The 26,464-nt window shown below is 39.7% G+C and overlaps 1 protein-coding gene across 1 annotated transcript in view; it reads right to left on the bottom strand.

The window, feature by feature from the left end:
• gstcd (glutathione S-transferase, C-terminal domain containing) overlaps window positions 1-26,464 on the bottom strand; it is a 62,083-nt gene that overhangs the window by 30,160 nt on the left and 5,459 nt on the right. The window contains exon 5 of the mRNA XM_080464400.1: window positions 22,181-22,274. Within this exon, the coding sequence (XP_080320526.1) occupies window positions 22,181-22,274 (94 nt within the window). The remainder of the gene's footprint in view (window positions 1-22,180; window positions 22,275-26,464) is intronic.

Below are 26,464 nucleotides of genomic sequence, written 5' to 3'. Positions count from 1 at the left end.
GGATCCATAGGCAACAAAAGCATTGTTGACTTGACCGTGTCTTAAAATCTTGTGTCTAAAAGTGAGATAGGTTCACAGACGGCTGTTGTCATGGTCGTGCTACCACAGACCACCTGGTAGTATTTTCTGATCACCGTATCACTACATTATAGAGTTTGACTGCTGTAACAAGCTTCAGCTACTAAAGACCAATAAAAAATCAGCAGGAAATGATGCAACAATCAAGGCGACGCCAGCTTTGATTCAATAGGTCGCAGATTACAAAGGAATCTATTACAATCTCAGTCCACCTCTTTTTCCCCGCACATAAATGATGCGATAACGTTTCAGTACTTGGTTCACGTTGTTGTATTTGCTGAAAGAACTGGCGGTATTCGTAGCTGACGTACGGGATACTGTTATTCTGGCGCGCTGAAGTGCGCTGCATCGTTCGTCAGATCCGATACTGTGCAGTCAAACTGGCTGTACCCGAGTTTATAAAATCCATGACGTGCATGATTCCTAAGCCCAGACTTGAACCGGGGATCGTTTCAATTCCTGCAGGATCTCCCGACATTGGAACTGGAAGTTGGTGATCCGAGCCTCCTGCCCCCATCATGTCTGCAGTGAGTGGATTAGCTGCCTTCTTGTGACAGTCTGGTTGTTGCTTGTTGCTTTCTCTTTCTATCCTGTGCTTTTCTCTCTTTCTATCCTTTAACCCCAGAAAGTCTCCACCTCTGAATCTGGTTCTGCAAAGGTTTCTCCCTGTTCAAAGGGACTTATATATATATATATATATATATATTACAAGCACAGGTTATGTCAGTACAAATTCCACTTTCGCTGAAGTATACTATAAGTGTAAGCAAAAGTCTGTATATAATATAAATTAGATATTGATTCGTCTTCATGTAATAGGTATTAGACCTGCTTGAGGTACAGTTTATTTAAACATTATGTCCTGCTTCTTCTTGTAAAGCTAAAAACTGAGGAAAAATGCACCTTTGGTCCCCTTTGATAGGCTTATGACATTTCTTCTTATCAACATATGGCACTGTTGCTATTATTAGTAGGAAAGACTTGGTGTGAGAGCAGCATGTTACTGCTGCTGCTGCTTGTCTCAACTACTTTATATGCTTGAGCAGATCAAATCTTTAGGGTCATATGTTGGGGAACTATAAAAAAAATAATCTGCATTTTTTTTTGTTTCTTGTTTTATTATAGGATTTATTTATTTAACGTTTTTTTTATTTCATTTTTTATGTTTGACCACCTCAAGCATTCAGGAGTAAAATAAATACAATAACCACAAACAGGGATCTGAGACCTTGATAAATCTTTGATGGATGTCAGAGTTCAGAGAAAATAGAAATCTGTGGCTTCATCTTCATTAAACAATGTACTTTGTTTTAACCCATCTGAATTGTCGCATCTTTACATTAAAAGTAAAAACTTACGTCAGTGTTTCCATCTGAAGTGTAGAATGGAAAAGAAAAACCAGAGGTGTCCTACTGGCATACAGCACTTGAAAGGACACTTCATCTATACAACTGCTAACAATAAAGCAAGCCCCTTAACCTTGGTTCTGCAGCAGCTTTGTTATGACTGATGAATTAAATATTAAATTCACACACTTGACTGAGCCACAATTAGTCCTGGTATGTAAATATTCCGCTGACTGGAGAAAGGCTGACTAATACGACTGCGACTTCGGTTCGTCTGCCCTGAGTGAGAGAGCGAGCTGTGTTTTATGTCTCGAGCTGGAGGAGCGCAAGTCTCTGATCCCTCGAGTGCTGTGAAATGCAAACACGGCTTTTGCAGAAGAAAACTGACCAATGGAAATGAAGAAGCACTCCTGAGCACCTATAAACAAAACTACTTTCAGAGTTGTAAAATACAAGAAATCATGAAAGTGAAAAGCAAAGATTTGACAAACGCATAACCTGAGGGCGAAACAAAGTGGCACAGGGTGAGAAGAATGAGGGACTTTCCTATTAATATGTTCTATTAATTTTTTTGTTGTGTGTGTACAGCAGACATGTGGCTTCTGGCTCCATCGGTTACAGCCATTGGGACGCTATTAAATGTGAATATATTCTGGGTTCCTCTATTTTCCGGACTATAAGTCGGTCCGGAGTACACGACGCATTTATTTGGAGAACTGTTTCACAAAATCTTGGACGAAGAAGAGACATTCATTCTGGAAAAGCAAGTTATTTAGTCTTTTGGCATGGCTTTCTGTGTGAAAATGACCATCGGTGGCGAGTTTGGTGTATCTCCGTGTCAGCACCACTGGGAAGTGTGATTCCTCATAACCAGTTGTCACTGCATTCACACTACATTCACACATTTCTGCCCTTTCTCTGCAACGCTTCGGTACACAGGTGATTTAAGCAAAGGAGGAAGGTCATTCCGACCATATGTATGCCAGATATAACAACTGTAAATAGTAATTAGCCATACTTCCGATATTACCTTGTGGGAGATGTGCAGATGACATGTGACTTAATCAGCAGTACTGCAATACATGTGAAACATATAAGGTTAATTACGTCTTTGTTACAGCCTGTCAGAAAACTGCCATTTCATAGTGAAATTATACTTTTTAATTGTCTTCAATTAAACACCACAGCAAATGAGCACAGCTCTCCTGCAACACAAAATCTTTGCTAATTTGCTTCCTGACTAGAGAGTGGCTGCTGCTCGCTGAGATGTGAAAATAGCATCAGAGGAGGACTGGAGGGGAAATCACATGACTGTTGCACACAACAGCTGCTTCTTCAATGCAGTATTTTTTTTCTTCCATCAACACAATCTGGATTTACCTTATATTCATTTGTGTAGGTAAACCAAAATGACTTTATGAATAAACTTTGGAAGAAATCTATTTCTGAAAATGACCACAAGCCGGCACAATCTGTAGTTTTATATCAACACTGACGAATATGAGTGAATTATAATTTCTTCCACTTCATTTAGAATCTGGAGGCTTGTTTGGGATTTCTGAGCATACACACTGGAAAATACATATGCATGGTAATCATCTATGAACGTACCAAGGAGGTAAACTTTGGCACATTGTTTATGATGACAGGAGAGAAGTCTTTGCTCACATTGTTTTTCTTTCAGAGTTAATACAACACTGCCATAACATACTCCGAGCAGTAATTGCTTATGCTTCAGAGGCTCTGGAGCTTCTCCGAGCCAACAAAGGACAAAAGACATGAGTACACCCCGGACAGGTCGCCAGCCTCATTGTAAACAATCTGAGGGGAAATCTTAAAAGCTGCAACCCCCCCCCCCTCACAGAATTACTGCAACCGCACGGTGAGGTATTCGAAAAGGGTTTGAGGCTATGAGGTGAAACGCAGAGCAGTGACTAAATATAATCACCGAGACTCGGCTTAAAGTGGAAAAAATAAATAAATAAATAGAACTCTGTGAAAAGCTCCACTTGTTGTCGGGGTGTCAAGGAAGGAAAAATGTTTACTTTACCAGGAGCAGTCAGTGACATTTTTAAAGCTATTTGTGTAAGACTGTGATGACAAGAAAAACCACAAGTAAAGAGGACAAATGCAGGAGGAAAAAACTGCTCGCCGTGCATCCTTCAGCAGTTTTGGAGTGTCTGTCAAAACATGACCAGACGCGGCTCGAGGCGAGGGGTCTGCGTAATTACGGGACCCCCGTAGTCCCCCCTCACAGGTTAGAGCACATATCCAATTTGTCTCCACTGGTTTGTTTCAAAACAGAGCAAATAACCAGACTGAGAAGTCAATTTTGCTCCTTTAAATTCATTTATCTTTGGTTTCAAATGTGCAAAGAATTGAATCGATGCTGGCTTAAATCACAGATAAGATCTATTATCAAAAGAAAGAAAGAAATGATTAAAACAATAAAAATCTGGATTTATGCTGGCATTCCTGAAGTAATTGGTAAAAGATAAGCTCACAGAGCGGAATCATTTGCCGTCTTTGCAAGTTTAGTCAATTAATTCATTTCTTTTTTTATCAGTTCAGTCAAAACATGATAGATCTTTCTGGTGCGCATCCTTGTGTAACATTACGGCCGATGTGTTATTTACTGCAGAAATACCAAAATGTCAAACAGTGATTTGTAGAGACTTCTAACTTTCTGACCTTGCTTCGGTCGTCACATATTTATTGCAGCAATGTAGCGCTTCTCCCATCATAACATTCAATTCATTTTCTTGAGGAAAAACAAACCTTGAATCCAAAAAGTTTTGGTGAAGTAATTAACGTGTGGGGCAATTGAACATTTCATGAATAGATTTAACTCATTTTTACCTCAATGGCACATCTAAAAAAAAAAAATAAGTGTTTTATTTAAATATTAATCTGTGTGTATTTTTTTTAAATCACTTATCAAGACATTACAGTATGTCTTAGCCATGATAACAACAGAAAGACACTTATTAACACATCTTTTTCTACTGTTTAAAAGTTGAACTACAGCTGTTTTTACCACAAACATTACAAAACAACGTTTGTTTTATTTTTTTTCCCCGAGAAGATTGAGATGACTAAGCTGCCGTGATCCTGACCAGCATGTTCACATCTCACTCAGGTCGGGAAACAAACGACCCGAGGCTTCCCACAAGCTCGCACAAGAGTAAACCATATGCATGAGGAAAACCACAAGCTTGTGTTCTTCAGATTGCTGTCACACTTTAATACACTCCATCAATTTGTACTGTCCCAGATGCGCTACGAGAAGCCGCAAAAAGTAAAAAAAAAAACACACGAGTTCCAGCTTCCTGACTGAGAAATTGGGGAAAAGATGAAAGTATGAGTTCTCATTTCCATACTTTACATCCACATATTCTCCAATGATTTCAATTTCCTGGACTGAAAAACATGATGTATAGCATAGACCACATTATACTGTACCTGCTCCAAACCTACCTTCAGCACAACCTCATGTACCCAAATTTAATCCAAAAAACTTAATCTTCATATTGGATTGGCTGTCCCACATTTTGTGTGTAGGAAGATGTACTGTAAATGAACCACAAGTAATCCGTTTAAACTGTAATCCAATTAAAATCGCATCATGTGAACACTTCGATTTGATCAGAGGAGATTTTTATATCAGAATTACTATTGGGTGGGAGGAGTTGGTGTAACCACATTTGCGATCCGATCAGAGGTTCATATAAAATGGTTCGACAGACATGAAGTTCACAGCAGCAACTTCAACCAAATCCAAGAGAAGCTAACAAAGTCAGGAGCCAAACCTGAATGGTTGGATCATACCATAAAAGAATAAAAGGTCAACGTCACAGTGCATTGTGGGATCGATCAGCTCGATGAAAGAAGTGACCATGTAAACCCACATAACGTTCCCGCATGAAGAAAATGCCTGAAATGAATAAATGAAGATCCTTGGCAAATCCTATGAGGAAGATGGAAATATAGTCTCCAATTTTATTTTTGCTGTATCGTGACAATATCACAAAGTACAATGTTCAGAAAACAAATAAAATTGATCTGTCAGTCACGTCGTCCTGTTCCCTCACAAACAAATGTTTTCAAGAAATATTCCTGAACTGATTATCTTAATTCATTGTTGTGCTACTCTAATAAGATGGGCAACATGGAGGCATGTGGTGGATGATATCATAAATCAATCGATCAAGGATTGGCACCCGTTCAAAGCTTTGGCCACTGAGTTTACTGCACTGGTGTAAAAATAACTAAAACATGGAGTACCATTGTTATGGGCCGCCCTTTTTCTTCAGCGCTACAGTATCGGTCATCAATAATAAATGTCAATGGAATGAAAATACTCTGTATAACACATCTAAATCCACTCTCTCCTTCTGTTCGGTATCCCGATGCCCATCCCTTGCAGTTGCTCCTCCAAACTAAGTACTTGGTTTTTATTCAGTGCACACTTGCTGCTCTCTCTGCTCTGCCAGAGCTGTCAAAATCAGGGAGTAAGTGGCACAACGCTGGCATCTGTGGAGGGCCGTGTCCATGTCTGTTGGCCTGCCACCTTTATAAAATCTTCCAGCCAGTTTGGCTTTTAGCCTTTGCCTTGCAGTGCTAACTCAAGTATAAATAAAGGTTAGCTGGACACCAGCCAGCTGCTGTCGCTGCTCCTCCTGGTTTTTCTACAGAAATGCTGGGTTGTCAAAGCCAAGGGGCCCTCTATGGAGAGAAATAATGGGATTCTCCCTTCGACACTGCGGGCTTATATTGTGGCTGCAGAAGTAGACTCCTGGGGCTCGGGAGGAAAGTTTCACTCACAAACACTCCATTTGAACAGATTAAAGATTATTATCCCCTCAGCGTTATCTCACTCTCTCGTGCTCACAGTTTAGATTAGTGTTATAAAGTGTAGAGTTTGTCCCACTGTGCATCTGTTCCCTCATTATATCTGTAAAAGTCTTGGCACAGCACAGATATTCTTATTTAGGAAAGTGGGACGAGAATCAAGGGATTGCAGATTGGCCACAAACACAACATGTGCCCTTTGAATAATTAGATCAGGATTTAGATGAATCATTATGTTTGTGCAACCGAGCCACCTGCACACCAAAAGAAACACCTTGTACAAGCAAGTGTTAAACGCTACTGCAGTTTCTGTCACTATTTCCCCAAAACAACTCAGCTGCGTAAAATTCTTACAAAACATGATGTGATTGTGGTCTTAAAAGTCTACATTTTCATAGTCCCTTTAGCCCATTTGTAACTGTACAGCGAACTATAATTATCAGAACGTGAATCTACGGTGGCTCCTGTAAGGCGTTTGATTTATACTTACTGCTAAATGATCCGCAGACAGAGAACGAGACAAAACACACACGCACACATATAATAAGCCGCCCCTATACGTTGGAGTAAGCCAACACCATGAGGGTGTGAAATAGATGTGGGAAAACTCCACTAACCACGAGATGTCCAACACAGACAACTGAGACATGCATGCCAGAGTCCATACACGACTGGGTGTGGAGCCAAAGTAGATGTGGGCACCAGGGGAGGTCTCCACTCCGCTGCATAGGCATTAGGAGCACATCTCACCCAACACGCCAAGACCAACTATGACACATCATCTGTTAAAGTTTACCCAATGCACAGGATAATAAAATGACTTCAGATTTTCTCTTTAGCCTCAGCGGACAAAATAAGGAATTCCTTTCCTGTCAAAGAAAAGCTTATAACCAGAGATTGTGTAGGATGCAAATGGGGGCAGACACGTGGAAAAAGGACACACAAATACAGGATTATATGAAAAATGAAAACAATGAAAGAGTACATGAAAACAGATTGACAGTATTTAAAAAATATATTCATATTTTAGAAATTATCTTTAATTAAAAAGCGGCGTGAATATGTGCGTAATTATGCAACAGATCAATGAAGCCACCACTTCTACTACTTTCACATACACAATCTCTGAGATCGGTTCCAGATACGTGTAACGGTTTTTTCCCACCACATACTTTTGCCAAAATGTTCCTGTTTCTTTATTACACCATTTATATTCATACAATAATATTTTGTTTATTCAATGTTTTTGTATCCACAAAATGACAGCTGAAAAAACTAGGTGATGTTTTTCAATCCGCAAAGAAATTTATTAGAAACTATATAAGATGAAAATGTGTATTTTGCAAAAATTACATATCAGAGGAAACAAAGCCTAATCCGGCCTCGGTTTCCAGTCAAACCACGTCAGAAGTCTTAATTGTGCTTTTGTGACGCGTCATTACACAGAGTCACAGCGTGAAAATGGATTAAAAAGAAGCAGAGAATGTTGAGTGAAAATCAAGACAATAGTCTCTGGATCACACTCTCCAGATAAAAGCAATAATGACCATGTTATATGCCAGACGAATGTGTTTATATTCACTATAAAGTGATTCAGATTGAAAAAAAATCCTTACAGTGTTGTTATACAATTGTGGTCACAATGAAACGATATGTTAAAAAAGTGGGGGAAAAAAAAACCTGAAAGAGAAAAGAAAGTTTTTTTCAGGTAACAAAGAAATCCTACATTCAGCTGTGGCTTTAAAATGTCGCCTTCACCAATCCACGCACACAGGACTCGCTAAGCGGTGCTACAAAGGTAAGCCCGACAGAGGGAAGATTTGCATTAACATTCTGCACAAGGCTGAAAACACTAATCACTAATTAATTAGGAGTGCAGTGAAAGAGCGTCAGAAACGCCACGTAATCCAAGACTCCCTGAAAGCTGGCCGAGGGTTAGACAAATTGTCATCCCGCTCCGCACCCACACCGCAATCCCTCACCAGAGATTACTGGGCAAAACAAAACGAAGAAGACAAATGAATATTCATGGTGTGACATTTGCGGGGAGGCAACCAGTGGCTCTGCATTCGAATGGGCACGGCTGAAATACCACTGCAAAGAGTGAAACTCTGTGGCGAACCTCGGGGGAGGCTCAACGTGTTTGAACTTGAATTGTAGAAATAAAGTGCCAATTATCCCTCTAATTGGGAGTAACAAAGCTGGTTGCCTGTTGTGCAAGGTCCCGCGTTTACTGTGTATCTTTAAATCTCCAATTTAAAGGCTCTAATGAGTTCAATTAATTGAGAATGAGGGGAGTGATTTGGGAGTCGCAGCCTGCTGTTTGGAGCTGTAAGCTCACGGGAGCGAAGCTTTAACCAAATGCCAACAGGCAATACAAACAGATATTCTCACCAAACACTCAGCCAGAGCATTATTAAATTGCATTTGCGCATTTGAGTCAAATTAATCTGTAGATTAAAATAAAATAAAACAGATCTCAACTTATAATGACATGTTATTTAGCCTCTTACCTGCTAAACTCCAACTCACGCCTCTCTTATTGGAAACAAACGCATGCAGAACGAGTAGCATAGCTTTCTTATACGCAAGTTAATAAAGGAGGTTTAACCCAATCATGAGGATGTTAGCAGGTTTCTAAATACAGCTTCGAAGACACATTACGGCTGGGTGTACACTGCTTTTCTAGTATCTGTCTCAAGGATACCGTATGAAAGGGCTTCAAGGTTTGTTTGGCATTTGCTTTTGAGGAACTGGGGCGATTCTTACAAATCTTAGTCAGCAGCTTAAAGATTTTCAGATCAAACATCAGAACTCTGGCAGGATCTTTCATTTATTACCAGCATTTGCAGGGCTGCATTTCTGGAAGGTGACAAGATCAGTGAAGTTCTACTCGAAGCTCTGAGAGTGGACAGATTGTTTTGGTCTGGTGCTCATATGAACCTGAAGGTCAGATGTGTGTATATACAGCAGGCATCTTAAGGAAAAGCACCTCAATAATCTTCCATGGTGAGTGCCCTGGACATCTGTCAGCCAGAGGCCGAAAGATGGCAAGCGCTTTCTGACAAATATCCGACAAGCTGACATACTGTTGTGAAAAACAACCTGGCCTTGTGTCTTGACTTTGCCCCGGGAACTTCAGAGTGATCTTACAGTAAACCCAACAGCATGACTGCATTTCCGGAACAACTCAGAGCGGTGGAGACGGACGGACAATCGGTCCACATCGTCTCGAAACGGACATGGTGAGCTCATTTGCAGGAGAACAGTTACGCGGATTAATAAGCCTGCTCGGCAGCGAGGTTTCATTCAGCCTGGCAGCTGGAGAAAAAAAAACAACCTTTGTTCAACTTGGATGACTTGAGTGCAGCGCTCACACTCCCCAGGTGAAATAATTTATTTTTTTTTTTTTAAAAAGCGAGGAAGGCTTTTTGTTTAGACAGAAAGTCATGTTGCCGAATTTCCTGAGACTTTCTTTAAATGTTTCAGTGTACTCAATGTTCCTCGAATACAGTAAATATGTATACACACGTCCTGCCACTGCCGATACATTTAACGTGGGAAATGATATTTACACCAAGCAGCCAAACAAATACTCCTCTCTCCCTTCGATGCTCCTCTTGAAGATCACCACGCCACACCTCGACATCCCATCCCCCTACACTTGAAAACCATTGGCACTCATTGCCAGGGTAACGACACAAAGATTTTTGTCAGCCTTTCGCAGGGTGAAGGTGGGGGTCTCTTGATCGCAGCTGCAGCAAAGTTGACATGCAGAGAGGCCAAGAAGTCTTTCCACACCCGGCTGCAGGCAGCGGCAGTCACTTCAAGAGTCGCTAATCAGCAAACAGAGTAAACATACTGAAACTGTAGCTGGCGATAAGTGGACACACACACACACACACACACACACACACACACACACACACACACACACACACACACACACACACACACACACACACACACACACACACACACACACACACACACACACACACACACACACACACACACCAAGTTCACATAAACTGTTTAAACAATGACTAAGACTTAAGGTCAACTATTAACTGTGTAATAACCAAAGCGTTTGAATCATATTTTTGGGTTGTTGATCCACGTTAGTAGAGCAAACAATTCATTCTCACTGAGTCTGCATGCACAATACTTGACAATACAATACAATATATAACAAAACAATACAATACTTGAGCCCGGAGAGGAGACGTGTTTTCCATCTGTTATGTACTGTTGCTTTTTTCCATTTGTAAATCCAATCCTTTGATTTTTTTTGAGGATGGGAATGAGATCATTTCTGAATTCAACAAAAAGTGTATTTAAAAGATTCACATCCCTTTGTTACAAAACCCATCCCCATGTGTAGTCTCATGATTGATCTCTTTTGTGAAGCAAAAGCCTTCGTCTATACCAAATGCAATTTTTGATGATTAGAGCTATTTCTACAAACACGTATTACTGTTTCTAAACAAATAAAACACTAAAGTGCAACGATCGGTTAGAGAAATGCTTAGCATGGTCACAGACGGTACAACTGGCGAAATTAAATCAGTACCATATTTATATATTCAAAGTTAATGATAACCCGTTAAGAGTAAAATCCTACCGATATAAATTGTATTTTGTCCTTAGGGCATCTAGTCAATAACTAGTTTAAAAAAAGAACAAATAATAAATTGAATTTACGAAGCTGGACTTTAATCAAATCTGGTTAATTATGTGCTCATAAGTTCAATAACATTGAGACGCCTGCGGGAGAACTCACACCCATTATATGTAGCCAACCTAATACAATGGAAGAGGAAAACGGGCCTGTGTCTGAGCATGTTTCACATCTTTATATATATATATATATATATATATATATATATATGTTTTTTTTTAACACAACATAGAAAGGAAGCAGAACATATCCACCTACATAATGACACATTTCAATGTTTCTATTGGATTCATATTCCATCTCTGATGCATCTGACAGGCAAGTCTTTCTAATTCCCAAACCAGTGCGGCGAGCATCCGCAGGATACCTGGAAGCTAAACATGGCAGCTGTTTAACTGCTCATTAGATCTATGCGCAGTGTGGAAACAAGAAACGCATGGGCCATAACTTCTGATATTTCTACAGGGATGTCAATTGCTATGAAGAGGATGATGCACGATGATGTCTGCGAAGAAACATGAAGTCTCAGCTCAGCTGTGAGAAACAAAAACACGGGACTTAGTGCTGCCTCAGGACGCCGTGGAAGCACTTAACTCTGCATGGATGTTCCATTGAGCCACAGATGAACCTTTATAACCTTGCAACAGTATCCCTGCAGGCTCAGAAATGTCATGATCAAAACACAGGTTTCGATCTAAGCAGCATTAAAACAGTGTGTGCTCTGCAAGCTCTAAATGAAAAATGAAGAAAGAAAAAAAAAAACAGAAAAACAAGCAGGAAATGGAGTCATAAGATTGTAATCAAATCAATATCTACATTAGAAAGCAGTTTGCACGATTACTCGTGCGTGAATGGGGCTTCTTGCGATGATTAACCTACAGGGAGTTCCCTCTTCATCTCCGATGAGTATTTAGAATATTTTAGCTCACCGATTTGGCTTTACGGCCTTCAGCTTCACTGCTGCGGTTCTCTCTCGCTCTTTCTGCTATCATAACGTCATTCTGGGATGGAGCTGACAGCTGTTTTCCACAGAACCCAACTCAGATAAACCTGCTGCGCACCAACTGTCCAGCACCAAACTGCAGACAGATTACGAGCACCAAGGCGGTCATGGACCATACAGCAGGTACATCCAGAATCCAGACGGATGATTTAATTTCACCCCCCCAAAAGAAAGCGAGTATAAAGGAGAGTAAATACTGGAATAATGATGGAACAATGGGATGTTGCTGCAGAACTTTTAATTGTGTGAGCAGGCATTTGTTTACAAAATGCTTAATATCTCTTGTTTAATGTCTCAACTTAACAGCTGGCACAAAATCTTCATTCTAATAATGACAAAACTGTGAACGTGACGCTGTTTTAAAGTTACTCAGGGTTGTAAATCATCTTTATGGAAATGACATCAGTGGAAAGGAAAATGGCGTAAATCTCAATGCCCTATGTGACCGAGACCTCCGCTTTTGAAACCTCATTAAAATAAGAAGAAATCTGTCTGCCTACATGGATTTTGCAATATCAGGCTGTTTTCCAATGGAATCATGAGCTTCGTCTAAAATGACTGTGAAACACTCTTCACTCGCCAAAGCAGAGCCTTAGGGCCGTGATTGCCAACCAGGGGAGCCGTATTAAGATTGGGGGCCACAGAGCCCTCTTGATTTTAAGGGGTACAACATTTTCTTATGTCCTAAAAAAAATAGGCAATACAGCTTTTAAATCACCTTTGTCACGACACCATGCAATTTGAGCGTTCACATTGAAGGTGTGTCATTTATATAAAGACTATTAAATATAAACTATTTAAAAGTGTCCGCAATATAGACGAAGGCATGTTCGCACAGTAAGCGGCGGTAGAAAAAATGGCAGAGCGTCAGGCTAAAGAAAAAGATGAATTGGTCAAAAAGAAAAAAGAAAAAAGAGCCTATCAAGACAGTTACATGTGGCTTCATTAAAGCAATGGACCAAATTAGAGCTGTATTCATATTTTGCTGTGGAAAAACTGGCAGATGAAAGCTTGAAGCTGTGCAAGGTGAAGCAGCACGCGTCCACCAAACATCTCGGGGACGGAGTGTAAACCCAAAGAGTTTAAAGGAAATTACTGTTGCAGAATATAACAAAGAAACTGAATTTCACATATAGTGTGTGTTGCAATTGCACAGGGTGTGGTGGGGGTGGGGAAAGCTCGGGTTTGTAATGGAGAAGGCACGAAAAAGGAACTGCCTTAGGGTGTGATTTAGGGGCAATATGTTAATTGCAATAAGTTGATATTGTGTTGATTATAAATTTGTGAGATACCGTGCAGCCATATGATCTATGAAGTAAAAAATATAGTCACAGTTAGAGGCCCTATGGCAAAACATGGCCAAGACAAACTTGATAACACCTTTAAATCTCACAGGGATTTATTATTGTATTGGTGGATTATTAGTAAAAAAACTGCAGCTCGTGAAGAACGTTGCTGCCTGACCAACACCAGGAGTGGAGTACACTACACCAGTCAATGCACTGGATTCCTGTTTGTCAAACGATGGACTTCTGAGTTATTTTGGGCCTTAATAAATCTCTAACCCTCCAGATCATCAGGAAAATGTTTGCAGCGTTTTCATTCTTTAGTTTGTCGTTTCACCAACAGAGTAGCAAACTTCCAAAACAACTAAAGCCAGATGAAATTGTCCGCTGATTTAAATAATGACTTGAAACGTGACCATTTACTGCAGCTTACCAGTTAAGTATTTAGTGTTAGGATCGTCTCTCCAATTGTTTTTATATACGTATCCACTATTGCATTTTGTTTATGTTTGTTTTTCAAATCCAAATGATCTGCAACAGAATTTTATCGCTCCTTCAATGTTTAATTTTAATGCATTTCCCAGTTATTACAAGGCAATTTGAAATGCCTTGCGCCTGCATGGTGCTCCATAAAGAAACCTGCCTTGCCTCCTGTAATGGCCTGTTTACAGGTTGGCCTATATAGACTGAGAAGGAGTTACAGACTGTACAAAACAAAGCTGCCGGAGTCCTTACAAATCATATAAACTCTGAAGTACTCTACAGTAAGGTTCAGACACACACTGGCCTACTAGTTACTAAACATGATAGGTCTTCTCCAAATGAAAGACATAAAGATAGAAAGAGAGATATTAACATAATAAATGTCAGAAAAGCCCTTTTGATGCGGCCTGTTGTTTAGATTACTACTTTATACATTTTAAATGTATTCGCCATAACTGTATTTGTACAGTCATCAATTTACATTTATCTATATTAGTTTTTATGCCCATTTGTATCTACATAAAGCATATATAATTGCCTTGTGTACAAAATGTGTCAAACAAATTCTCACTATGTTAATATGTTGATAGTGTGATTCTGTTTTGTTTCACACACCCACAAATAGCAAAAAATTATTGTATTGCTACTATGACTAGAAGCTAGAATCCCTTTCATGATAATAAAACATTAATAAAAAATTTTTTTTTGCAATATCCTGCTATGATAGGCTTTGTAATTTCGACTTTAAAATGTATTTACAATGTCTCTGTGATATGTTACACAACGGCTCAGCAAGCACAGAGAAACAGATTATATATTTTCTTGAACTGCATTTCAATGTTCAAACAAGATAAGCCATTAAAATCGATGTATAACTGAAATTATTCTGCCGAACTTGCCTCTGAAAAGTTTGACTTTCCTCGACCAAGCTCCCAAGTCCAATTACCGCTAACAAGAGCATAAAATACATGTGGATTTCATGCTGCGCCCAAGTGATGCAAAATTATTCTGATAACATTCCCACAAATGACCATTAGGCTTTATTTCCCCTTCTTTGCCTCATTGCATCTATGAAGCAACTAAGAAAATATAAAAATTACAGTAGTCGGCTTTGGAGTTTGGGAAATCTTAATCGCCTTGCAAAGAGACGGAGACAAATACAGCCGGTTTCCCTGGAAGGCAGTTCACCTACTGTCACAATCTTGTAAACTAAAACAAAGAAAGGGGAGCTCATCTCATCTCCTTGTACCAAAACAACCCTGAAGGACCTAATAGCAGTGTGTCTCAAGTATGACAACTATGCAGTTTCTTCACCAGCCCTCCCTTTTAACGCCTCATCGTCTCGTTCACCTCTCTTCCCTCGCTTTGTTTTCTCCTGATAACCCTCGTCGCTCCCCATGCTGTCTCACCGCTATCTCAATCTCCCACTGTCACCTACTCCATCATTCTTCCCCTCAGTATTTGCTCCCTCCTCCTTTTACCTCTATTAAGTGAAGTGCCGGAGACAAGATGTTGGCTGTGTTTTACAATGGCCCCTCTATTCACATTGTTATTTACCTATTTTCAGGAAACTCTTCACGGGGACAAAAACCATCACATTCACAGAGGTCCCTTTGTTCCTTTGTGCGTCTGTGGATAGAATTTGTCATGATTGAATACAAATTAGACTCGAAGCTGCACATGAAGCATGGCCAGTTTTTAAAGATGTAGAAATGTGTTGTTTTTTGTTTTGTTTTTAGGGGAGGCGGGGGTTCACACATGTTGAAAGACATAGTACAGTATATACTGCATAGAAATTAGCAGTGCAGCCATGATGAGTCGATAGTTATTCTTTCTTTATTGTTTTTGGCTTTACACCAGTTCAATGGACTTCAAATGGAGCAATAACTACAAGGGTAAACGGTACACTGTTTGCTTCGACTGTGCTCGGTAGTGTTATAGCTTTGGGTTTACTTGGTTTGTTTGTTTGTTTGTTTTTCCACAAGTCAGGAATGGTTAAAAAGCAAAAATGTGCACATGTTAATGGGGGAGTGGATGTAAACATTCAGATGAAAGTCAGCACATTAAAGATGCTACATATTACTTTATTCAAAGTCCATTGTTAAGGAACAGAAGCAGAAGAAAGCGCTTTCCAGCTGCATACATTTACATTATAAAAAACTAGTAAGACGGGGTCCAAAGAGCTGCATACGCTATATATGAGTTTTGCAGGTAGGGACATATTTATGTATCTGTAAGGGGAAAAGACACAATTCTTTCCTGTAGTACTGTATGTGTAGGCATGTGTGCAGCGATTTCAGAACAGTGTAGGAGCAAATAAATGGCAAAGCCCACGCACTGGGGGTTCAGGACAAATTGGCTGCCTTTTGTCCCTGCTTCTCTTTTATTATACAGCGCTAACGTGGAGGGGCTACCTGCCTACCAACCAAGCACTGCAGGACGAGGTATCAACAGCGGCGTTTATCATGCAGAGTGCTGACAAAAGTGGGACAACTAAAATCTAGTCTCTCTCGGCCATTCTCTCTCTAAGAATAGACACTGTGCCCACATCATCAAGAGCACTTCTGTTATTATGGGCGGTGCTTTCAGATGGCTTTAGTGGGGTTTGAAGGGAAATTATTTAAATAAATTGCACTGTTGAAGCTCGGATGGGTGTAATGATAACAGGACAAGTAGTTGAATAAAAGTTATTATTTTTGTGATTGTTTTATTATTTTATATATATATAACAGGTTGTTCTTCAAACAACAAAGGACTGTGTGCTGAAAGTGTTTGTTTTCTACCACACCCCTTTGAATACTTAAATTTTTCATACAAGGGACATATTTGGGCTATCAATCATAACAATATACACAATTGTCAAATACTTTGTGCATCATTTTGTTGCTGCTGAACAACCTCAAATAATCAGAACTTAGTTTGGACCCCAAATGAGTTTATAATGTGGTGGTCAAATCAGCAATTTGTTGTCTTCTGAAAACATGAATGACTCAAGTTTTACCAAGAAAAAACCGAACTTCTGGGGCAGCATCCTAACAAGTATCTCACTGGCTTGGAGCAATTTTTAGTAGTGAGCAGCTACAAATAACTCAGACAAGACGGAGGCGTGACCTTTACTACAGTTGACCGTGTGTGTGTGTGTGTGTGTGTGTGTGTGTGTGTGTGTGTGTGTGTGTGTGTGTGTGTGTGTGTGTGTGTGTGTGTGTGTGTGTGTGTGTGTGTGTGTGTGTGTGTGTGTGTGTGTGTGTGTGTGTGTGATTGTTTCCCGTGTGCTGATTCATCTATTAACACAGACAACATCCCACTTCTGTAGCCTGCGCTGCTGGCTCTAAAGGCATAAATAGGTAGAACAAGCCGTTCCGTCAACTTCCTCTTCATACAGGGAGAAAGTGGCATAATGAGGCACAACAGCATTAAAACTCAGCTTGAATTCATTCAAATGTGCATCTTATGTCAAGTCTTCACATATATACACACACACACACACACACACACACACACACACACACACACACACACACACACACACACACACACACACACACACACACACACACACACACACACACCCATCTATAGGATCTATAAGACAACATGATTACTCGCCAACACACTTTTTTTTTTTACTGCATCATAGTCCAGTGTAAAGACTCATAAGCCTTCAGGACCATTCGGTCGATGAACAAGAGTTTGCACAGGAACGCTGAACCATCTGCAACACCTGTATCCAACAAACTGGGACCCACTGTGTGTCCCGACACAGTTGCATCAGCTGTCGATGCAATGACTCCTCTGTTGGCCTAAAACATGCTGGTCACTCCTTTGCTCACCTCATACATGATTGGACCATTTTTAGTTGGGATTCTGACTGGGGAGGCACATTATTCGTCAGGTAAAACATTAAACATTGGGCTTCTCACCAGTTGGCAACAGATAAACCAACTGGTGTTTCATTCACATATAAAACCACTGCACCTGCATAAGTCGAGTCTAGAAAACTGGAACAGCACTTCTGTTTTCTGTGGCAGTGCTGCAGAAGACTGGTTTTACATTACAATGGGGAAATGGAGCCAAGCTCAAAATGGAGCCAAACTAGATTCTAGAATAGAATAGAATAGAATAGAATAGAATAGAATAGAATAGAATAGAATAGCAGAGGGAAATATGCAGCTTAGCCCAAAAAGACATAGAAAAGAATACAGAATAAATTGCATAAAAGTCAAAATAAAAATATGAGAGAATAAAGTTAAATATCTAATAAAATATACAGGGCTATGTGGTGACTGGTATAAGCATAGAAGAATGAAGGTATTGAAATGAAGGATTTGTCTTTTCTAGTTTGTTTTTTTGTTGTTGTTTTTTTTAGTCAAGTGACAAATTAGTCACCAGGAGCTGCAATAAATCAGACCACTGCAACACCCCACCATAGACGCTCACATTTTGTGACCAAGTTCTATATTCATTTCAATTTAACTCCTGTCAAAGTCATTACAATCCTATTCCTGTCCATTTCTCCTTTTTCCAATCCATCAACTTTGAGAACAAAATGCTGTCAGATGCCTCAGTAAGAAGACTATCATTCATTCATTTGCCAATTTTTTGGCTGATTGATGTATTGTGAAGGGGTTTTGGGGTTTTTTTTTTGCATGATTTTATGCTGGGTTGAGAAAACTGCCTTTGAATTCATAGGACAGGACATTCAGCAGGACAAATGCTTAGAAAAGAGATTGGAGCAGTTTTGACTGAGGTATGAGGCAGTGATAGTCATGTCCTTTTCCAAATCAGTCGCGTAATCCAAACCATTACAATTTTGTACAAATTTCCATTTTCAAGGAAAGTGTTCTGCTAATTCCCTCTGAATATAGTCGGGCGCCTTCATAGGGCTGACATTTACATTAAAAGTTTTTCAACAGTACTTTTTTTCAATACATTTTGCTAGGATTTCCAAGAAGTTCAACATAAATTTGTTGTCCTTTCACTTTTATGACGTTTTAAAACATTGATTGAAACGCGAGAACCACTCAATGTATTTTGAATTAAGTGGCAACGACCAGTATGATGAAAAACTGGATAGAAAACACGTAGATTTAACAAGAAAACATTGCTTTTAAGTACAACACAACAAGATATGTTATAAATTCTTTGTGTACATTTTACATTTTAAATCTTTAGTCTTGTATTTCTAATTAGTTGTGAGACTAAGAAGCAGCACAAAACAAATGTAATATTGCATGTAGTCACAGTGTTTCACAAAGTGTTAACAAAAATATAAACAGTTGAAAAACTGTTTTTAATTCAGGCCATAATGGAGAAAACGATTGTTTGTGAAATCCTTTAAAAACAGAGACAGGCAGGTGCTCCACAACAACACAAGATAGGCTGTACGACAAAGTCACACACTAGATGTTGTGTATAGTAGGAATACGGTATAGATGTTTATCATTTTTCTTTGTATGTTATATGATTATTTCATGACAATTTTACTCTGTTTTTAGTTTCAAGTGGAAACTAATTGGCTATTTTTGCATATTGTATAGAGTCAAGGTAGGTCACTAACAGAGTAAAACTGTAATGAAGTGAAAGCCACACAACACCACTCGGAAAATATGAAGGGGGGGGTTCTGACTTAACTTATAGTAGCAATCATGTCCTAATGATAAAATGGTTTCATTTCTTGCTGGCTTCATTTGCCCGTGCTCTATTACAAGCGAAGGAAAAGGGGGAACTTCTGCTTGTTCTCTTCTTTTCCTAGTTTTCTACATGAGTGAAAATGAAGAGAAGCAAGAAATGAACACATTACACGGCACTGAAGAGAAAGGAAACATTTAAATATTCATAACGTGCATACATTTGTGCCTTTATCAATTCCCACCATTTCTTAGAAACAATAACACTGATATATTGCAGCCGCCGCAAACATCCAGCATCGCCACCACCACAGACATCTCGCTAATAAGAAAGAAACAATGCGAGTGAGAGAAAAAAAGAGACAAAGAAACAGAGATTTCTTCCCTCTGCTTCGCCATTACCACCTGGGGCAGCAATCAACAGCCCTTCCACAGCCTATTAGATAGCGCTCGCACAGCAGTCAGTATCCACTAAGGCATAAGCACAAGCTGGACATCGTGTATTAACTCTGTGTGTGCGCGCTTTCCCGTGTGTCTCCCATGTGTTGAGTTTCTTTTTCATCGCGGATCTATTTCGCACTCTCACCCCACGACACGAGGAGGATAACTTATGTAGATAAGCAACTTTAAAATTCATCAGGAGGGTCTCGGGAGGGAGAGGGAGCGCATCGAACTGAGGAAGAACAGAAAAGCCCTGCATTGTGTCAGTTCGCGGTACCAGTGGAAAAACAGCAGCAGGCCCCAGCAGCACAGGGTGGAACGATGCCAATATTTATGCATGTTCCTCACTTTGTGTACAGTATCAACAGTATCTATTGTGAAGTCGCCCAAGCATTGCCGCAGAAAGAGTGTGCAGAGTGATGTAGAGACACACAGAGAGAGACAGGAGAGGGGTGAGAATAGGGGAGACTGCATACCAGGATTACTGAACACACCTAGTTTTAAAGGTCTGAATCTACAGAAGAGTGTTAGTGCCACTGAAGAAAAAAAAATTTGGGAGGTTAAAAAACAAAAAAAACAAAACTCATGCACTTCAGAAGAAAAGTCAAAAATCAATGTCGAGATTTTTTTTTGTTTTATTAATTCTGACTACATAGAGTTACTGACTGCTTATGGACATGTGATTTTACACAGGATTTCCTTGATTAATAATGACACATCCTACAAGCACCCTGGGATCCGCGCCTTTGTTATTCGTATTCGACGAATGTCTGCGACGGAGAGCTGCAGGCCACACGGTCTCTGCAAAGTCCTATTACTGATCACTGCACTGTGTTCATCAGCTCAAGCTTGTTCTGAAGCATCGTTTCACCACTTCATTAAACCGCCTGCAATGTATTTTGAAGCAGTCACACGCGCTGGCATGTGGATGGAAAGACTTTGTAAAAAAAAATAATAATAATTTTCTCCGCGAAAAGAAAAATCTCGACTTTGTTTTTCGACTTTTTCTCAAGTGCATGAGGGTTTGGTTTTTTTTAGCCTCTGAATTCTTTTTTTCCTTCAGTGGCCCCAATACCCTTCCGTATGAATCAGACATCTACACAAACCGAAAAAAAAGGAAGAGTGTTTTTTGATCGGAAGCTACTGACACCCAAAGCACCTATAACAACAATAGCAACATCGCTTTTCCTGATGTTTTCTGGCCACGATTAATATTTGATTAACTTTAACCAGTTTCTCAAAACTCACCAGTGGTTCGTATTTATTGTTCATATGTCATGAATTTACAATAAACAGTGGTACAGTTTTATTTCCCGCACAGGACAGGCTGGTGGTTGTTCCATTGTTTTCAACATGCCAAGGGCAAGAATTTCATCTGAACAATTTAAAAAATCTACAGCTCATCGCTAAAGATTTGAAATTTCTGTCTCGGAAGTGTTTAAAGGGGAAAGTTTCCATTCATGAAATTATTAAGAAGTCTCATGTAGGTGAAGAGAGAGTTTGACTACCTTTTTTTGAGCATTCTGAAACAAACACCAGCTGAAAAAGTGAGTTTAAAATGTACCGTACACAGGAAGAACACAACAAAATCCACAGATAAGGTCTTTGGAGGCAATATTCTATGGACAGAAGAAACCCAAGTTAAGCTCTGAGTGAATTCAGTGCATCACATTTTTGAAAGGCAGCGAAGCAAAGCCCATACCTTAAAAGAAAAAACTCCACCTTTTTAATAAAACATGGTGAAACTTCTCTCATGCTCTGAGGCTACTTTGCTGCCTCTGGTACTACAGCCATGATGAAACTTGCAATATACATTTTATATAATCAGAGAAAACTATGTTTGAAGTCTTGCAAATGGGCAACAACCCATATCAACACACGCGGCCAACTCTTTTAAAGTGGTGAACAATTAGTCCCAACCCTGATCACATTGAAAACTTTTTGGGAGACTTTCAAAAAGTTTGCCACCAAACAGAAGACTCCTGGAAACGTAGAGCAGTTTGAATACATCACAGTGGAAGCGTGACAGAAACTCCCATTATACAGGTGTAAGAACCTTCTGGGTGTTTACCGATAGTAAAATTAACAGTCTGTCTCTGCTGCCTCGGGTTATCCGCCCAAACGTTATTGATATATAAGGATACATTTTGTCTGGAACAGTTGTTTTTTTCCGCCACAAAGCAACTTTCCTTGTTGTCAATATTCAAAAACTTTTAACCATTATACTAAGCAATCAGATGATACACAATTGGTTTATTTGCATTTATCTGTGAAGATATTTTAAATTCTGGGTCTAAAATGTGAACCAGGGAAAAAGTCAAATTTAATCAAAGGATAAACCAAAAGGAGGGCGGGAGGGCAAGAAGGTGGAGATCTGACTTTACCTTCAGTGGGGCTGATGGCCTCTGGTAAGTTGTCCCATGGGAGAGTCCAGGCGGGGCAAGGATGAGGAGCAAAGATCGCCTCAACGCCGTTTTCCTGGGAAAACCAAGCACACGCGCAGGCATACACGTTACCATGGAAACCCCTTTATAACCTTGCCCTTCTGTGGTCCAAATGGTTGTATTGAAGCCACTTAAAGAGAAAAGCTTTTGAACAGGACCTTTGGTATCTTACTCACACTCATCTGAGGTTGCTTTGCCTGAAAGGGGAAAAAAGAACTAAACACTGCAAGTGCACTCAGTGCTCTCTGAAACGAGAACAATGCTTCAAAGTTGCGCCACCAACTCCTGCAACTCCAGTACAATTAAATACTGAGAAAAACATAGAAAATAAAGGGCAACAGAGAAACCGATGTTCCTTGTACTTTTTTCCTTGGAGGATAATTGGGTTAGAACAGTAAGTATTCACTTCATCAGTCTTTGCATGCAGGAATTAAGACGTGGTTACAGTTTAAATTGAGCAAGTGTCATTGGAAATAATCTTCTTTAACGCTAGCTGAGGGGCCCTTCAAGATCAATACGATCGGCCTATATATCCACATATAAATATGGTATCTCCTTACATTTCAATTTCTACCGAGGAATGTTTTAAAATAATAAAAATGAGTCAAATAGGGCAAAATAAGTCTTTTTTGGAAGTAGACATGTTTTGCTCGACATCAATCTGTAATATTTAACGGCTCACATTTAACCACAGAGTTGTGCAAAATTTCTGGACATTTCAGTAAAAATATTCATGCACCATGTAACGCCAGCAGGGAGGCATCTGATCATTTCTAAATTCATTCTGCCGCATGAGCGCGACCCCTCACGGCCCTGATCTCAACATTATTGACTCAGTCTAAGCATTGCATAAAGACTCAGAGGCGGATGCTGCAATGTCTCCAAGATGCGTCGAACAACCTGCCAAGTACCTTGAAAGCTGAGAGCAAAATGCACCTTGGAGAACTAGTACAGTTTTAAAAGCAGGGGGTGGTCACATCAAATATCGATCTGTTTAAATCCTTTGAAAATATCCTTACTTTATTCTTAGTGCATAAAAATGTGTGTTTCACAATATTGTGCATCACCCTTAAAGAGCTTGCCCCTACAAATATAGTCAGCACTGCATGATGCTATATTCCTGAAAGTTTTAGATGAAGAAAATCAACATCTAAAGCACAAAATAAGTAAGAAAAACTATGTTGTAATACTGTATGTGCTCTACCCTCTTCGCTGAAAATACAATCCCACGACACAAATCACTAAGAATATAATGTATATAGTGGATTATGAAATGTTTTGACACAATTACTATATTTTTTTCCCATGAAAAAAGGCAATTGTGAAGTGTGCAAAGTTAGAAATCTGGGCGTCAACGACACTCCAACTACATGTGATTTGCTTGTTTGTTTAGAAGTATTCATACTGCAGCAGGATCATGAAACACAATAATTAACTGCATATCAAGGACTTTGCAGTTCTCACCCAACTCACGTGTTTACAGTCTGATTTAACTTTAGATGGGAACTTAAAAAAAACAAAACCCTGATGTCACATGAACCCCCCCTCAAATAACACCAATGCTTAATAATAATATCAGGTTCTGTTTACATTTCAGTCAATGCAACTTTGTAAAATGTAATTCTTAATCCGACATTAAAAACTATGTATGGTGGTGAATTTTGGATTAAGTTAAGAAAAAAAAAAAAGAAGAAAGAAAGCAAAACACTTCAGACTTTTGGCCCCACCCATAAAAATAGTACTGGCTGGAAATTAAAAGACAATGATTTATCACAGAGCGTGACTGAAATAAAACTAATTCACCCAGAGGAAACGAACAGCGAACAGTAATTAGTATGAGCAGAAACGTAAAATGTGTTAATTCACTGCTGTTGCTGTGAACTCACTGAATCTTTACTGCTAAAGTGAGCCTGTGGTACTGCTGAACTGCTTCCTGCTCACAGGCTCACTCTTGGCTTTGGCCTCATTATCAATCATTTAACAAACTCATCTCCTTGATCTCTGAACTTCCTAAAGCAACACGAAGGATGTTGCACTCGGTTGCAATGTTTAACTGTATTCACACTATCCGTCATGTATTAGCAGCATAAACATTGACTTACCTTTCTGCACGTTGGGAGTTTATCTCAGATGTTCTTTAGGCGTTTGAGGGAAAAGCAGCAAAGTCAAACTCAGAAAATTCTAATTTGTTGTCATGTTAGCCGCCTAGATTTAGTCCATTAACATGGACTAAAACAAAATGACCTTTTATTTACTTATTTATTAACTTAGCTAATGTGTCACTGCAATATAACAATGTGCTGGTTAGTCAGACAGCGATATTTTAGTCAGGCAAAGATGATGTTCCCTCATATAGGACACTTTTTTTTTTTTCAGTAACCATTTTGTTCCCATGCAGGTGAGGAAATAATCGTTTTCTGATCTTCAGTAGAAAGCTTGTTTAAAACAGAAATGTTGTATGAGGGATTTATTACAGCTGTAATATAGAATTAGTCTATATGAATATTTTGAAATTAGTCAGGAGGGAAGGTTTTGGTCAGTAGATGAAGATTAAGTGTTTCAGAATAGGCAGTAAAAGTTTTTATTCACCAAATCTAAAGATGAGATTTACCTTCAGAAGCTCACACTGTAGCACGAACCACAGGGTAAAAATTAACGGTACTGGCTGTACTTGAAGAGAAGTGGTCAAATCAAGTCTACCAAATGGACTAAAGTCACCGCCTGAAGCTGCATTGTTTGATCAGTAAAAGGAAACGAGGTTCCTCAGTCAACAAGCCTAAATGAAAAGTAATGGGTGAAAAATAAAAGTATCTTAAAATAAAGTTTTCTGACTTCCGAAAGCCCGTTTCCACAGGAACACAAACAGACTGTGTCTGTAATGTGAAACATCAGCCTCCCCGAGAGCCCAATTCCTCCAACAGCAAATGAAAGCTTTCTCTTCACTTTTTTACTCTGCTGAGACTCTTAATCATCTGTTTTCCGCAAGTCTTGTTTGTCTGGCATAATTTAAGATGCCGGCGTCTACTGTTGGCCTTTGTTAGAAAGTGTGAGGACACCATCTTAATTTGGGTGCTGCGCCCCTTTTTGTTTACATTTGAATCACAGCTTGTGCCTCTCCAGCTCATTGCACGGGCACTTTGACTGGCATGCATCGCTGTGTGTGAACTGAAGTGAGAAAGAGGCCGAGTTTATGAGTCATTTATATTGTGAATGTTGTAGCGAGATGAGTCCGAAGCCTCTGGTTAACAGCAGTGACGGATCACATGTCACCGTATCAGATGGCAGGCCTCTCCGTCTACTTGACACACACACACACACACACACACACACACACACACACACACACACACACACACACACACACACACACACACACACACACACACACACACACACACACACACACACACACACACACACACACACACACACACACACACACACACACACACACACACACACACACACACACACACACACACACACACACACACACACAGAACGCAGGCCAAAACAACATAACAGCTGCACTGCAGACATGGTGGTGGCGACACGTAGCCATCTATGTAATCCTTCTGAGCCAGAGACAGAATGGTGGCCATTGTGTGTCTGCATGCGTGTCTGCATGTGTGCACGCATTCCTCTCGCTTTTAATGTCTGATTTCAACCTGCCATGAAAACTGTCATTTGTGCACATCTGGGCCCAAGTCCATTTCATCCGGAAACACGGAACGTTCAGAAGACATCAAATCGCGACCACCCAGCTCACTCGTCCACATTCTCCACAGCCTCTTTTACTGCTTCCTCCCCTTCTCTGCCCTTTCGGGTTGCTTTATATCATTGTTATAGAAATTTAGCCGGCAGGAAGTCAAAAAGAAATATCTTTGCCGAGAAAGGAGAGCAACAAGGCCAAGAGAGGTCAGTCAGAGTTGAGGAGACAAAAAAAAAAAAACCACAGTTGGGCCTGCTTATCCCCGGCTACAAAAAAAAAAAAAAAAAAAAAAAAACAGGTTCACATTTAGTAGAGGTAATATTTGAAGTGGGCTGTGTAACTAAAAAAACCTTGAATGTGTGCGTGACGGCATAAGTGCAGAGCCGACGCTTCGTGAGGGAAGTGCACTTAAAAGTGTGTGGAGTGCACTGGTATTGTGTGCCATTTTATCTCCTTAAGATTTTTTTTTTTTTTTAGCCGTTACAATAAACAACTTTCAATGGCTATAAAAG

Source organism: Lipophrys pholis, assembly GCF_963383615.2.
Source record: "Lipophrys pholis genome assembly, chromosome: 5".
In the NCBI taxonomy this organism is placed as follows: domain Eukaryota; kingdom Metazoa; phylum Chordata; class Actinopteri; order Blenniiformes; family Blenniidae; genus Lipophrys; species Lipophrys pholis.
Note: the sequence above shows the minus strand (reverse complement) of the source record. Positions and strands in the feature narration are given on the sequence as shown.